The sequence below is a fragment of the Arvicola amphibius genome, chromosome 6 (assembly GCF_903992535.2).
Source record: "Arvicola amphibius chromosome 6, mArvAmp1.2, whole genome shotgun sequence".
Classification (NCBI taxonomy): Eukaryota; Metazoa; Chordata; class Mammalia; order Rodentia; family Cricetidae; genus Arvicola; species Arvicola amphibius.
Genome location: NC_052052.2, coordinates 99,349,976 through 99,366,770, shown reverse-complemented (window position 1 = coordinate 99,366,770; position 16,795 = coordinate 99,349,976). Strand labels below are relative to the sequence as shown.

The following is a 16,795-nucleotide window of genomic DNA, read 5'->3' as shown; positions in this document are numbered from 1 at the left end:
GACCTTATCCCAAAACAAAAAACAAAAACAAATGAGCAAACAAACAAGTGACAAAAGTTTTGCCGAATGTCTGTGTACACTGTGTAAAGATGCGTCACTGTGGTGAGCTTAACACAGAACTGAATTTAGTAAAGAGCTAGGCAGGAGAGACTAGGTGGGACTTCTGGGGAGAGAAGAAAGAAGAAAGGTGGACACCAGAGAGAACAGGAACAAATCAGATGAACAGAATGGGAGAAAGGTAAAAACCTTGTGGTAGAAAGTACATTTTTTTTAAAAAAAATATGTTAATTTAAGTTACAGTTGTGAGCAAGCCTAAACTAAAGGCAAAACTTTCACACTTACTAAAAAGTCTCTGTGTTGTTATTTGTGAGCTGGTGGTCGAAAGAAAAATTTGGCTACACAAAAGGGCTGGTTACGTAGCTCGTCCTCAGAATGTTTTTCTAGTTTGCACAAGATGGAATTCTATGCCAATGCCAACACCAAATAAATAAAGAAGGCTGTAAATTCTCTTTTCAAGTTGAAAAAATATTTGGTTATTTTAAATGTTTTAAGCGGTAATGTGTTTTGCATGAAGCTTCATTCTCCATGGGTTTTAGTGGTGGGCACCAAGCAGTGTTGCTAACAATGGTCCAAAGCATTTTCTCTGTTATTTACCAATAGGATTATTTCACATTCTGGGGGACACAGAAGACCTCAGAAAATGATTGTACCTGGTTGAAAGACAAGTTGTCGTCTTAGAGTTGTATCAGTGATGAAAGGCTCTTTCTTGGGTACTTTTGTGACAAGAATGGGCCACAGAGGTTCCTTTTCTTGCCTGCCTTCTTTCTTTCCTTTCTGGTTAAGGTAACTGAATACAGAGTTCTATAAGAGGGCAACCAAAAGGACATTAGGATTCAACTTCCTGGATACACTTTCTGCTCATGGTAAACTCATCCAGCCGTTCACAGTTTAAGAACAGAAAAATAAATTATTCTGTTCTGAAAATTGTGAAACTTTTAAATTCATTTGTCAAAACCACAATTTCAATGTTTTCCCCATATGTAATCAAATATTAAGATGCTTAAATACAATAAATTTGTGCCTTTAGAGCTTAAATAATAATGTTCATATGTATGGGTTTGGGAAGGCAATAGTAATGATTATATTACAATATCCCTATTTTATATTTTCCTTCTCTGGATGAGAACCTAATTTTTCTATAATTATTTCCATATCTAAATCATCTTCCATAGAACAGAGAACCATTCCAAGCTTCTTGTTTTGAATAACCATAGTAGCTAGCCAGTGCTATTTAGTTTTGTTTAGCCATAAAAATGAATGAGTTTTCTACATCATATAATGTTATTTGAAATGTTTTTCATATGTTACCTGACTAAAGTTTTATGTAAAGTTTGTTCTGAAATTACATATGGACTTTTGTTGGGACAATGTAAGCAATTTTAGAGGGCGGGAATTCTGCTGATTTATATGGTGCAGCGAGAAGAGCAAGAAATTAGAAATAAAGAAACAAACCAAAAAGCTCCCCAAGAGAAATCATAATCCATCTGTAGAAGACTAGCTCAGGAACCAAGACAGAAACAACTCCCAAGTGTGGCAGCGAGGCTGCGGAGCAAAGTTGACTGTGGTTGGACTGTTGTGATGGAACCATCAACTTAAACCTCAGTTTCTGCAACTCACTTCGCTATATCCGCATTGGCTGGGATGGCTTTCTCTCTTACCTAACAACCCCAGCTATAGACATTCACATATGCACATGCATGCACACACACACACGCACACACACGTGCACACATGCACACACGCATGCATGCACACACCCGCGCATCACACACATGTGCACATACATGCACATATGCACACACTTGCACGCATGCACACACATGTGCACACACATGCACGTATGCACACACACATGCACACACTCACTGCTCTTCAACTCTGTCTCTATATCATTTCCTCCGATTTAAGCTTTCCTACAAAATACACACATTTCAGTCGAAGATGGGATCTTTCTGCACCCCTAAATTCTTTTTTTATTTTCTGCTGCTAGAACACCTCTACTTGGAATAAAATTTCATGCCCTGGTTTCCCATTGGACTTAAATATTTTATGGACAGACTGTCGTGTCTGCCTTGTCCATTAGTTTTGTGTGATATAAAACAATCCCACTAACCAAGTCAGGAGTCTGCTGGATTACATCCTCGACACTCATCAACCCCGTGGGCCACAGTTCCATCCCATCATCACATTCCGCTGATTGCTTTTCTAAATCTCTCTCAGATCTCAAGTTGCTGCATTTCTCTCTGTCTCTATTGCCTCATGCCTCATGGCAGCCACCGTGCCCTTCAGCTGCAGTTGCTGACATGGCTCTCTAGTGGGCTGTTTTTGCTCAAGGGTACCATCTTCAACTCCATTCTCAACCCAGTGGCAGAAGTTTTTTTCACTGAAAAATCAGCCATATAGAAGCTTCATCTTACCAGGGTGATTCTTGTCACTTCCAACTAAAGAGACCTTAATTTGGCACCTTGAATTTTTTTATGATCATTCTCCCTCAAATCCCTCTTTAGATTTTTCTCTTTCTCTTTAGGAATTACCTGGGATCACATGCCTTGATTGTGGGTCTAGCTTTAAAACCAAGAGCTTCCAATATGGGTTGTGTATTACATTTACTTGTCAAAGGTACAGCATGCTTCTATTTAATGTCCAATCATTCATTTGCATTGAATAATGAAAAAGTCTCAGTATGGTCGTCCCAGGAAGGTCACTGGCTAATGAAAATGTCAATATGACCTCAGGGGAATGCTTTTCAATACAGTATACGATTGGGTTTCAGAATAAGGGTAATGTAAACTGGCTTCTCTTGGTAGCATTTGGGAATGTACACAAGCTAACTCCTGTTGCTTGGTTGAATATTCCTTAGAATTCCATCTCCTTTGTAAGAAGATGATGCAGTAAAAATGACCTGAGCCATTCATCTAATGAAACAGTTCATGCAATTTAAATTTTGAAAATAGATTTGTTTGTGTGTGCCTGTACACTTGGGTGTGTATCGCTACAGTGCATGTGGAGATCAGAGGACAGTCTTGTGGAGTTGATTCTCTCCTTCCAGCCTTTGTAGGCCCCAGGGATCCTCCTCAGATTGCCAGGTTTGTACAGAAGGCATCTTAGCTGCTAAACCATCCCATCCATGACATAGTATGATTAAAAAAAGAACCATTCCTAATGTTGTTAAAATAGGCACTACAGAATCCCATACTTCTATGTCTGCAGTTTATACTTTGGAAAATCAATGTCCAAGATAGACTTGTCCTCTGGAAGATTTTTTTTAAATTCTACCCCACCCAGGTACACCCATGCTATGGGGTGAGCAGACAGAAAACTATATTCATTTAGCAAGTGCATGCAGAAACAGTGGTCAATCTATTGTCTAGCTATTTTGTTACTTCAATATTCCATGTATTCCGACTGCTCATAGTATCCACACTTCCTCCTCCTTCCAGCTTTCTAGGTCTCTTCATTCTCAGCTGACTACTTTGCTTTTTAGTGCATTGATAAAAATCTGAAGACAAAGTGAAATAAAATGTCATTTTCTTCCCGCAACCCACAATGCATCAGCCACTTGTCCCTGGGTTTGTTTTTAAGTCCTCCTTTCCAGCTAGGACTGAGAATGAGCAGTTTTCCGTCATGATCCTCCGAGGCTAGACTTTCTATTGATTTCTGCCTATTACCATCTACGTGTATCACCCTCTCTTTCAGTCAGTATTGTTCTGGTACATTCCCTCTGGTAATTTTCCGTCATATTGCAACCATGCTATGGTAATCATGTTTGATCATTATATTTCCCTGGCCCCACTCCGAACTTCTCATGCTTGCTCTATCCTGTTATCTTCTCCCAATCGTTTCTTGACATATTCCCTTGAAACGACTTTTTTTTTAAAAAAAGAAAACACATAACTTTCAGTTAGCAAAGCAAATCTTTTCATTCCACATCACATTTGTTGTTGACATCTCGACTTTCATTTAACAGAACACTCAATACCTTATGCACTCCCCTTTACACCTGTCTTAGTTAGGGTTTTTATTCCTGTGAAGAGACACTATGACCACAGCAACTCAGGAAAACATTTCATTGGGGTGGCTCGCTTACAGCTCAGAGGTTCAGTCCATTATCATCATGGTGGGACAGGGCAGCATGCATGCACTTGGTGCTGGAGAAGGAGCTGAGAGTCCTGCATCGTACAGGCAGCAGGAAGTGGTCTGTCTTACTGGGCACGACTTGAGCATTTATGAGACCTGCCTCCAAAGTGCAGCAACACACTTCCTCCAATAAGACCACACCTACTCCAACAAGGCCACATCTCCTGATAGTGTCACCTCCTTTTGGGGTTATTTTCTCTCAAACCACCAAAACACCCAATACCTTTTTAGAGGTTGGTGTGCTATGGGACTCAGTTTCAATCTATTTATCATCTCTTTTCTTATCTCTCTCTCTCTCTCTCTCTCTCTCTCTCTCTCCTTTTTGTATACTTTTGCTCCAAAAGTAAGTTATTGTCTTAAAGCTCATCTACACACGATTTCCACACTTAATCCCAGGCATCTTGCACAAGGACTGAGTCTGTCCGACAGCCTATTAGACATTCATTTGGAAGTCAAATAAGCTTCTCAAATTTCTCATATCTGGATTCAGCCCTTGATAGTCCCACCAAGGCATGCTCCTTCTCCACTGTTCCCAGCCTCTGTCCAGTTGCCCTGGGAGCTAAGGTCAAACTTTTATTTCTCTTTCACACTGCTCATCTGATCCAGAATGAGATCCTGCTAAATGAAATGTAAAATCCATCTCTGCCCATCTCTCACTCTTCACTGTTCCTATTAATGTCAAGCTGTTTTTCTTTCTTTGGACAGTAGTAAGAGGTCCCTGCCTTATCCCCTTGGCTTCTGTTCTGGCTTGGTGATAGTCCATTCTTTATCCAAAAGCTCAACTTATCCTTTAAAAACACAATAATTCAAATAATCCTGCTTCCTACCCAAAACTCCCCCCCCTCTTTTTTTAGTATAAAACCCAAATCTCAGCCCTGACTATTAAAGTACCATATAATTTAATGCTGGTCAGCACACTGAAAGACACAATACCAGGTCATAATATTAAATGTTTACATTCTGAAAGATCAAATCCATAAGGTTTGCAGTGCCAAAAATCTAAGATCTCTGAAATCACAATCCTGAAAGATTATAGTGCCAAATGTTAAAACCCCAAACTCTCCAAACCACAACTCCCTCTGAAGGGGAAAAGCAGGAGGGAAAGTCAAGTTCTAGGAAAAGATTTGCATGGTTTGGCTGTACCCAGAATGGCTGCATCGTGTCAGGCAGAACAGATGCATGGAAGCCTGCTAAGGCATTATTTTGAGTGTGTTTCCAGAGAAGAGTACTGTATCCAAATGGCCTGAGGCTTTTAGAAAGACTTTAGAAGGTTCTGGTTCACTTTATGTATTTTTGCTTTTTTGACTCCATGAAATTGCATTAGCACAATGTTGACTTAGTTTTTATGCATTGTGAATGTACTTAAAAAATGTCCCTGTTTCCTCAGTAGATGAAGAGATGTCCTTTGTACACTTGCATGTGGGAAACATAAAATGTCTACAAATCTCAACTCTTTTGGTAACTGTGCATTCAGTGGTGACCCACTGAGGGGCTATTTTTAACTTTGAGAATTTAAGCTTAGACATGTATACAATGTATTTTGTTTAAATGCACCTCCTCCCAGATCAACTGCCCACCAAATCTTCCTTCCAACTCCATGTACTGTTTGTTTGCTTGCTTGCTTGTTTGTTTGTTTGAACCAATGAGTTCAGTTGGCTCAGGTGTCAACTGTTGAAAAGGGAATAGGAAGATTGTAGGATCCTGAGGAGATGGAGATGGGAAACCATGATTTCTATGAAGTCTTTGATAGTTCTTGTGAGACACTTTGCTTTAGAGCGTCCATCACAGTATCTCAGTTGACCGCAGTTAAAAGGCGGGCTGCACACAATACCAACCTTTGTAAGATACATTTATACTTTTCCTTTTTAGATCTATGTCTTTTTTAGATGTGTGTGTGTGTGTGTGTGTGTGTGTGTGTGTGTGCTGTGTATATGTGAATAAATACACACAGAGGCCATGGGTCTTCAGAATCATGCAGCTTAGGGATCATGACTCAGTCTTACCCCCAGTGTCTCTGTGATCTAATTTTCTCCTCTTCTCTGACTCTCTTCTCCCCAAGTGCAGGCGTTTCTCTACTGTCCGCATATATTCACCTCCAGATTTTACCCTGGACAACACTCTAAAACCCTTCTCTCTCACAGGCTTCATTCACTTAGCTGAGGCCTATTCTCGAGTATCATCCCCTCAATGAAGTCTTGTCGGCCACTTGGGTTAAGCAAATTAATAGCCTCCATGTGTCTACAAACCTACAGATAAGTTATGAATAAATAACAATAAAGGAGAGATGTGTCTGCAGTACAACTGAGATGTGAGTCACCTGACCTGAAGACAGGCAGGGGCTCCTGCTTATTAATGTGCCCTGATGTAATAACAGGAGCTCTGCAAAGCAGAAAAGGAGGCCCAGAAGAGAGCCATGGGGAAACATGTGGTCTGCTCTGTGAGCTTTAAAAATGGAAAGGGCCACCAGCCAGAGCAGGGGGCAGTCTGCAGCCTGGGAAAGTCAAGGAAGCAATATTTCCCAAGAGCTTCCAGAAGGACCAGGGCTGTGCCAAGATCTTGATTTTAGCTCAGGGAGACCAATTTTAGACTTGGATTTTGAGGGCAGCACGGCAATCGATGTGTGTTGTTTAAAACCCCTCAGGTGTGTACTAATTTTCTGTAGCACTAAGGGAAAGCTGATGATCCACCCTGTCTGAAATAAATGTTCGTGCACATATACACAGATGCTCCTCTCTCATCTGAAATGGAACCACAGTCTGGCCATTAGGATTTTCCCTTACTAGACCTTGTGGATAGTGGATATAGCATGGGTTACATAGGGTCCTGGGGTAAACATATTACTGCAGCAATGCTGTGTGTCCTTTTCTCTGGTCTCCATATGTCCAGACTGTAGATCGATAAAGAAGCTTTGACAGTATCACATGAGAGTCTGTGCCCATATATCAAATACAGAGATAAAGAAAAATCAGCCTGAAGTTGCTAGGTAAATGCTGAACAGTGCAATTGCACTCGTTTGATATAAAGTATTATGGCTAAAGTGAGAATTCAGCTTGGTGACTCTTGATGAGGGTCCCACACTGATATTTGACAAGCTGGGGAACTGCAGGTTAGGACATCTCAGTGAACAGACGCTTTCTTACTCAAGATGATTTCATTCAAAGCTCTCTTAACTAGTACGTTCCTCGTAGTAACCTGTATTTAAAGAATGATGAAGATGGTCCCCCGTGCTGATGTGGTAGTTCACTCTCAGGGGAAATGGCTCACACTCATTATTCAAAAGATCTGTTCTTGCACTTTCCAGCTTTATTAGCTCAGAAGTCGCCATGGCTTAAAGACCTTAATGCTCGTGTGTTCATGGCAATGGCTACAAAACTAATCATATTAAATATATAATTTTCCTGTTATATGTTGTTCTCCAAACAGGCTTTTTTTGTCTTGAATTTTAAGTTTTGTTGTTACTACTTACAGGAAAATTCACTCGTGCGTACCTCTATAGGTTTCAGCAGTTAGTTGCATCTCGCAACTATTCCCAACAATCAGGAAGCTAGAAGTTCCACCAAGCTGCCCCAGCTCCCTCCTGCTGCCCCTCCCAAGTCAGTTCCTCCCCTTTGGAGTGTTCAGCAAGCATTTCAAGAGAAATTACCAGTTTTGTAATGGACACTTCAGCTTTACAAAATTAATCTGAAGGACAAAGAATGGCTTTCGGCGGTGTCGATAGACCTTTGCGGTGCTACCCTTCGCTTCAGAGATCCCAGTTCTGGCTTTTCCGCATGGCTGAGATTGAAGTGCACTTTCCCCAGACTGTCTAGTGGCATTCATCTGCGATCTTCCCATCTGTATTTCATAACAGGGCAGGACTGCTGTGAGAGGCAGAGTGTTTTGAGTATAAACCACCTATCGGCGCATCGGCTTGCTTGCCTATCTCAGATCTTACAACATGGCCTACGACTGACATTACTTCTAATCTACTTTAGAATTCATTATACAGATACACCTCATGTGCAGACACACATGTTTTTGGTAAGCATGCACTTATTGAATTTTGAAAAAATTAGACATTTTCATTAAATGTACTAAACATGTTTGTTGCCTTAAAGATGAATGGATGCTTCTGATGAAATCATCTCTAGCTTTCTATATATCTTCCACAAAGATCTGTTTGTGTAGCCAGACAGTACCAGGTGAGTGCACCTATGCAGCCATCTCCATGGTGTTGGCCATGATCCTCATTCTCATCATGGATGCAGAAATCTGCACAGGGTTCCAAGCGCACGTCTCAGCCAATCAGCTTGAATGTCAAAGCGCCGTTTTCTTCTTTCAGAATAATTTCAAGACAATTTTTCAACATTTCTCTTAGAATGCTGCATCTGTTGCCTGGCGTATTCTTGCCAACAACCTGGAAGCCTGTTCCCTCACACAGACTTCCAGCTTCTTGAAAGAATTTTGCAGATTAAGCAACAGGCGCCTAGTGTTCGTACTACTCAACTAGCCGTGGAGCGGATCTGTTTTCCATTTCTAGTTGGAGTTCCAAGGGCTTCCTCTTTCTAATTACTTCCTCCCTCTCCCTTGGTTGCTAAGCACCGCGGGGTCCGCTGCCTCCTCCCTTCTCCTATCAGGACTCAGTTGTGTTTGTTGTGGGGAAGTCTAAGCCAACGGAGATTCCTTTAGGACTGGGTGGTAGGTGTCTTTATGAGGCCAGCATATTTGGACATAGTAGCCTCGGGGATTGTTCACAGGAAAAGTAGAGGGTCAGCCAAGATGAGCATATGGCTAGTAATATTTCTGCATATGCATTCATATATACCTATTACTTTCTATATGTCAACATATATTTCTGCATATAAAATTCATCTATGTATATTTGTGAGTACTACAACTTCACTTATTTACTTATTTATTTAGTGATGGAACTCAAACTCAAGGGCTCATCCATACCAAGAAATCACTCTGCCAATCAGATTCAGCCCTCATCCCGTTTTCATTCCTTATCCGCATCAGTGTTCTGTGCTGGGGATTGACCCTGACTTCCCAATTACTAGGCAAGCATTCTACCACTAAGTGATAGCTCCACTTAAAGATGGGTCTCAGTTGTCCAAACTGGAATAGGACTCACTCATTAGCCCATACAGGCCTTGAATTATCAACATTCTGACCGCAGGCTTCCACGTAGCTGAGATCACAGGTCTGTATGGGCACCAGCTCCCTTGTGGATGTTCAAAGGCGAAGGTTATCACTACATCCCCTCCTCCATCCTTTCAGCTGAGCTCCCTGGGGTGCGGCGGGAGTGCGGCTTTCGGCTCTTCATGATCTTCCTTCTGTCATTAGCTTGGGTAGCTGACCTATATTTTCCTTTTCCTTTGTTGCTGAAGAAAACATGATCTTCCCTCGCCCCGGGGATGGGTGCCAGGAGAGAGAGAGGCTGGAAAAGCAAGGCTCCTGTCACCCACATGTCCCCACCTCACACATGAGGAAAGCGGCGGCACAGCCCACGCTATCTCAAAACAAACCAGTCCCAGCGCCACAGCCAGATGCTGAGAGCGGCCCGTGTTCCGGGCCCAGGCAACACAAACGAAAACAGATCCCACAAAACAAGGAATTTCATGTTTCAAGCCCAACCCCGGCAAAAAACAAAAACAAAACAAAACAAAAAACCCTCATAGTTCTGGAACTTTGAAATGCCCTAATTGAATTACCTAATATTTTGGTTTTTTATTATTTTCCTCTTTCTTTTCCACAAAGACACTACATTGAGGCAAATTCCAGAAGTCTTTCTCAGTTGGCTTGAAGCACCTCCTACCTCTTCCTGTTCTTTCTCTCCCGCGGGTCTCCAACTCTGAGTGGATCCCAGCTGTCTTACTCTGCACTCACTACTTCTGTAACAATTGTGACCATAAATTCGCACATGCCACTAGCTTTCTCTTCCAAGTCTGTCACTCGAGAATCAAAAACTGTCAAATATTTTGGGGCTGGTGCTTGGTTACAGTGGTCAGTCATTTACTCTTCATGATCCATGGCTGAAAATGTCTAGTTCATTCATCCCATCCTTCACCAGAAGGACTGTATTCTACTGGTCCTTATGCCATCCACACATTGCTGTGGAAAGTGGAGAGGAAAGAAGAAATGAGCCTTGGAGCATCACATGCATGTGGCAGATGTGAGGTTTTAAGTTTGTGTGACAGGGGCACAATTCAGAGGCAAAAGTAAAAGGAATCGATTCGGCAGCTAGGAGGAATTCCACCACACTGAAGTGTGAGGGTAAGACAGAAGGGGGAAGAGAGAAGTGCATCTTGGGAACTACTTGATTTTGTACAGAGCAGGGAAATTATCTGCTCTCTGCACCTCCCCCATCACCATATGCTGCCTTTAAAATCCCTCCTTCTTTACTTGAAAGGACCAGAATTTGGCGGTATTCATGTGTTTGAAGTCCTGGGCTATCGGAAACTTCCTTTTGTTTTGTATTTATCACTTGATATAGCAAAAAAAATGAAATCCAAGATGATTGATAAGGTAAAAATAAATGAAAAGCACTAAACTAACAGGTAACTTTTGAAAGGAGGCAGTTAGTTAGTCTTAAAGAAATTAAGGTAAGTTCTAAGACTAGATGATATGGCTAGCTACTTCAGTGTCTAACCTGAGAACACTTGGTTACAGAAGCAAAACAGGAAATGGTGACCATCCCAAGGCTAGGACAAGTTGAAACAACTTGGTTGAATTAGCAGATTCTCTTGGGTATTCTTGGCACACAATGAGAAAACAGGTAGGGAGAAAGACATGAATGGTGGGTAGCGCCACAGAGGAATTCTGACAACATAGGGCACACATATGCCTGACATTTTCTACACTGTTCCATGGATGCCACCTTGCTAGTGTCCCTAAGTCACAGCCCCTATTTTCTCAAAAAAAAAAAAAAAGGCATTGTCTTCCTTTTCCCAGGAAAACTCTGGAGGTAACTCATTAAGGACTCTGAGCAAAGATCCAGTGGGAACTTAAATAAACCAGGGACATTACAACTCATCATTTCCACCAAGAACATGCCTACTTCTAAACCTTTGGTTTCTCCAAAACTCTTACCAAAATTGCTACTTAGTTTAGCCTCTTGGAGGAAGAAGACATTTGCATTGGGATCTGCAGATCCACCTGTGTTGGGCAGGTGAAGGTTGGGCAAGAGTAAAGGGAGGGAAGGTGCCCAGTGCTTCTGGGGCTCAACAGACCCAGTCATTATCCTGAACTTGCACTCCAAGAAAACCAGCTTTCTTCCATTTCTGGAACGAGTTCAGGAAACAGCCTATGGCTGCTACTGTGTCATCATATGGTCTCAGCCATAGTTTTGCGGTCAGTTTCTTGATTCACAAAATGAGTTTTGAATAGTTGCATTGTGTGAGAGATTAGGAGCAAGGAAGAGAAGCCCAAAGGGGCTGCTCCATAGCAGTCACCACTCCAGTTCATGCATCTACAATACTGACCATGAGACCCGGAGGTAGTGAAGCCTGTGGCCACCGTTCATCCGGATTCTAATATCCCCATCTGCTCACAAAGTCCAAGCTCAAGTAGAAAGCAACTTTGAGGGTTTCTCCTGTCCCTTCTTTGCTTTCAGGTCTTTGCACCAACTTTCAGCTACTGTCAATTCCACTCCCCTGGGCCTTATGAATAGAATAACTGGACAGATTGGGTATGAAGTAACAGCACCCACTCAGGAATATACACCCCATCTCTGGGCTTCTGGCTCCCCTCCCAGATCTCCTCCTTTCTAAAACAGCAATGACAAAAAAATAAAACAAAACAAACATGCAAACAAACAAAAACCTGTTTCTGGACTCACAGTACCCCCTCTTGGCTGACACGGGGATTTTTTTTTCTTTCCCAGAGATTTCTACCTTATCTTTCAGTGAAACTTCTCTCTCTCTCATAGGTCATTGAAGCATTAATTCCAGTCTGATCCCTTCATTTCTCTCAAAGTCTGTGCAGCCTTTTTTACTCCACTGCTTTTGAAAAAATAATCTTCTTGGAGCTGAGAAGACAACTTGGTCAATAGAGAGCTTGCCACAGAAGTATGAAGATTGATTAGGTCATCAGGCACAGGAGAGCACTCCCAGTGCTGAGGAGGTAGAAACAGGGGGATCCCTGGTGCTCCTAGGGAGAAGAACCAACCAACCAACCCACACACACACACACACACACACACACAATCTTGTGTAGTTATTTCAGGAATATCCATTTCTTTTCCCTTCCATTCTTCCCCTTTGTTCCATTATGAGTTCTCAAATTACTGTGACTGTGGCTGAGAAGTGTAATAGATGCACCTCTCTATGGAGAAAAACCTCTATCCATCTAAAGGCTGAGGGTGTAGCTCAGTAGCACAGCAGTTTCCTAGTATATGCATAGTACAGGGTTTGATTACTAGCCTTCCACATAAACACAAAACAGAAATCCTGTATACATTTTCAAAACATAACCCCAATGCCTGAGTGCTGAGACACCCTGCTATGTCTTCAGAACCATACAAAGAAGCTACTGACCGCTTCAACATTCTCCCAGTAACAAAGGTCTTTCCTTGGTAGTATTTTCCTATGTGTGTAATTGCCAAAATTGTCCTCACTTCTCCCCTTCTGCTCGGCTGCAATATAAATCGAGCTACACTATGGGCTAAGTGCATTCCTGTGGGCCATTCTGGAAACCCAAACACACGCTCTCTGCACGAGGCTGCTAACGAAAAGTGAACTCAAAGCCCCAAACAATTGCTTTAGAGTGAATGTTGGAAAATATTAACCACTGCAACTTAACATGGAAAGTTTTGGCTGGAGAGGTCAATTTTAAAGTCAGTTTGATGCCTGGATTCTGTGGCTTTTATCTATTAAATTATGACACTAGCTGACATTAGCACTTACAAAGATCCTCAGGTATAACTTATCTGGGCAGACATCAATTTTTCTTCTAGAAAATGAAAAGAAAACACTAACTACATCCTGATTTCATACATTATGGAATGTTCTAGAAAGTTATTAAATTCATTTGTATGACTAGACATTGCTACTTGGAAAAAAAAGACCAACCATTTCAAAATTGAAATGCTTCTTTTCTTGAATGCAAATTCAAATAGCACAATGATTTGTATCTTTATGTGTCAAGATTTGAATTTAAATTTCCTTTAGAAAATATAGATTAGTGGCTGGAGAAATGGATGAATGGTTGGCTGCTTGCTATCCTTCCAGAGGACCTGAGTGAAATTCTCAGCACCCACATCATTGGCCTCACAACACCCATGAGGCTAGACACTCATCTGGCCTCTATGGGCACCCATACACATGCAACATACACAAGAAGATGCACACCGAGATAAAAACAAATCTTTAAAAATACAAATTATTTGGGGTCATATAATTAAAATGGCATTGATTTCATGCTCATATGATCAAGTCTTAGATGAACTCTTTGTGTATTCATGTGTGTATGGTATATGTCTGTGTGCATACGTGTGTGCTGATGTGTTTACCCAGGTAGGTTGACTATGTGGAAGCCGAAGTTTGAGGTTCTATCCTCCCCAGTCCTTCTCTGCCTTATTGCTTGAGGCAAGGACTCTCACGGAAGCTGGAACTCACAGTTTTAGCTAAGAACTGATCATCAGGAAACACCTGACATCTTCCTGCCTGCCACTCACCCAAGCACTGAGGTTCCAGACTCACCCTAGGTGTTCATCTTTGACATGGTGCTGTGGATCGCAACTCAGGTCCTCATCCTTGTGCAGCAAGCACCCTCCCCAGCGAGCCATCTCCCCAGAAGTTTGGTCTTAAACTAAAGATCAGGAAGGAGCTCAAACTTTATTGCTTTATTTACAAGAAGTTTCAATTTTCCAGCTGCTAAACTTACGTGTAAAAAATAAAAGCTTATAAACCTGGCATCAAGCTGCTGAATTATTTAATAGAATAACAAACAAAATATTGTGACCCTAGATGGGCATGGAAATACAATTTCAAAGATGCTTTTATAAAACATTTTCCTAATTGGGTCATAATTCAAGGTAAGGTTTGTATAATTTTTTTCTCTCAAATTGTTTCCATGTTCATAGCCCTGGAATTACTTCCCTATCAACCTAAATGATACAAATTAAAGTCACAAGTACCAACCACCCAATCAACTTCATCAAAATTCTGTGAAAATGGACATTCTATATAAATTCTAGATGCACGACATCTAAATAGCCAAAAAAAAAACCCACAAGGAAAGCAAGAATGATGTCATAAAATAGCTGTGCTATGTACAAGGTATGTTAAACAACTGCCCATCAAACCTTGTCAAACCCTGTCATTTGATCTGACATATTTGCATTTTTGAAAAGAGATATTTATTCTCTGATAATACATATCATTTGAATGCTAACGTTTGGGCGGTACAAGCTAAAACACTTGATGATAATGTTTTCAAAACATTACTTTTAAATTATTTTCTTAGGACCCAAAGAGAAAACAGCAGACGAAACACAACCAGACTGAATTGTTTAAAATGTATTTTCCTTTTAATTAAATAAGAAACATCTGTCTAGGGATTTTGGAAATGAATGTAATCCATCCACACTCTGCCTGTAGTATTTTGCATTCAGTGACCAATATTTTGAAAGAAAATTCTCTCTGTAAAGAATTAGAATGGCAAGCACCCCAGGTTGCAGTCTGGATCTACTGCAGGGGAAGTCTTGCCCCTGGACTCGGTTACTGGAGAAGCACAAATGCTCCGAAGCCAGTCTTTTTTCCAAATCTGTATTTGAGAAGCAACCCGATCCTCTCTATAGTCAAAGTGAGGTGGTAATTCTGGCTGTCCTTGAACTCATAGAGACCCACCTGCCTCTGCCAACTAAGTGCTAGGATTAAAGGCGTGCGCCACCACAGCTCACAAGATTGTGTATCTTTCTATTCCTCCCAAACATCCACTCCCCGTTAATGCTCACCTCTGAACAGTAGGGAAACAGAAGTAACCAGATTCTCCCAAGCACTCGGATTTACGTTAGTAGGGCAAAGAGAAGGCAAAGTTGCCACGGGAATGGCTCAGGATCTTTTTTAACCAGGGGTCACAGTGCGGAATACCATCACTTACTGGTGGTGTCAAACGGTATCTGCTTGCATTGTGCAGATCCCTCTGCGGGCCAGGGACAGTAGTAGACAGCTCCCCCTTCCACGATATCCGGCTGGCTAGTGTTGGCTTTGGGCGCCCCCACCAAGACGCTGGCTCTACGAAAGGGTTTGAGAAAGTCACTTCTCAGGGACCTGTGCACACAAAATTCGGTCCATAACAGCATACTCACTGGAGTGCCGTAGGGGTCGGGAGCACAAACAGATTTACGATGGAAAGACTGTCAAACTTGATTTTCTTTTGGGAAGACTATGAGCATCAAAACCCTGGTTTGGGGAGAGGCTGCCAATGTTTCTGAATATCTAGGTGGAGGTAGGTGGAGATTGGTGGGGAAAAGCAGAGGATAGATCCCAGCTGTCTGCAACCTAAGGTACTGGCACTCTGACCTTAGTTGATAAGAGCTCGGTAGAAACAGACTGTATCGTCGTCTTTATTTTTAAAATTAGTCTATCCGGTCTCATTCTCTCCTTTGTATGATGCTCCTGTCTTTGAATCCGGACTTATATACAAGTGGAGTATCTTCAGGGTTCACAGGGCTCATCTATCTAGCATGAGCCATGAAAGAAGAAATTGGTAGGAAATCCGATCCCGAGTAGGCAGTTGGCTAGAATCTCCCTTTCCTCTAGGCTGCGGGGACAGGCAAGGAGGAACTGGTACAGGACCCGGGAGCGCGCCACTAACCCAACCCAGAAACTTACGTGCGCACATCAGGTATGTAGAAGTCCAGTGAATAGCCGAAGTAGCTGCCCTCGGGGCCAGTGTACACCGTTAGCTTGTCCACATCCAAGTTGAACGCCAGCGTCGTGGGGGACCACAGCATCCCCAGCGCGGCCGAGACGCAACAGAGACGCGCGAACGGAGGCGCCCGGTTCCCCGGGGGACCGCGGTGGGTTCCCGCAGACATCGCCCTCCGCCCCGAACGCTGTTCACCCGGTATCGGGAGCCGTGGAGTCCGAAGGAAAAAGCCTGATGCTCCCCAGAGGCCAGTGTCCCCGGCTGGTGAGCTTGGCGCGTCCACAGTGACAGTCCGCGTCCTGTGCGGCCGGCGATCCCGTGGCTCTGGGCTTACAGCGGCGGATCCCGCGCTCGACCTTCTCCAGTCTAGGGCCGGCGCGCTCTCGGCGCCCTCCAGTGGCTGGTTCCCAAGCTGCGGGCCGGAGCCTGCGCTCCAGGACTGGAGCAATCGCCAGATGCCGTGGTGGAGACTGCAGGGTTTCTACAGTAGTTGCGATTTTAAAGGCCGTCTAAATTTCAAGCCATTATTTTGGAGAAGCAGTGTTCTAAAAGGGACGAAAGTATACTGTTTTCCCACAGTTGCGCGGCTCCGATGCAAAAGTGTATCCCACCTCCAGAAAACAAGTGGTTATCTGGGCACCACCTCTACCCTTGAGGGATTTTTAGGGACAGTGACTTTCTTCCTCTGTGAACGGGAGTTGAAATTTCAATGTAACAGCCCTCTTCCTCTCCTACTCTGATGACA

At 42.6% G+C, this 16,795-nt stretch overlaps 1 protein-coding gene across 1 annotated transcript in view; it reads right to left on the bottom strand.

Annotated features, from left to right (window-relative positions):
- The window catches only part of Itga8 (integrin subunit alpha 8), a 176,573-nt gene extending 160,214 nt beyond the window's left edge, over positions 1–16,359 (bottom strand). The window contains exons 1-2 of the mRNA XM_038333456.1: positions 16,014–16,359; positions 15,280–15,413 (exon numbers count right to left, since the gene is read on the bottom strand). Coding sequence (XP_038189384.1) covers positions 15,280–15,413; positions 16,014–16,219 — 340 coding nt within the window. The 5' untranslated portion in view covers positions 16,220–16,359. The remainder of the gene's footprint in view (positions 1–15,279; positions 15,414–16,013) is intronic.
- Positions 16,360–16,795: the final 436 nt, after the last annotated feature.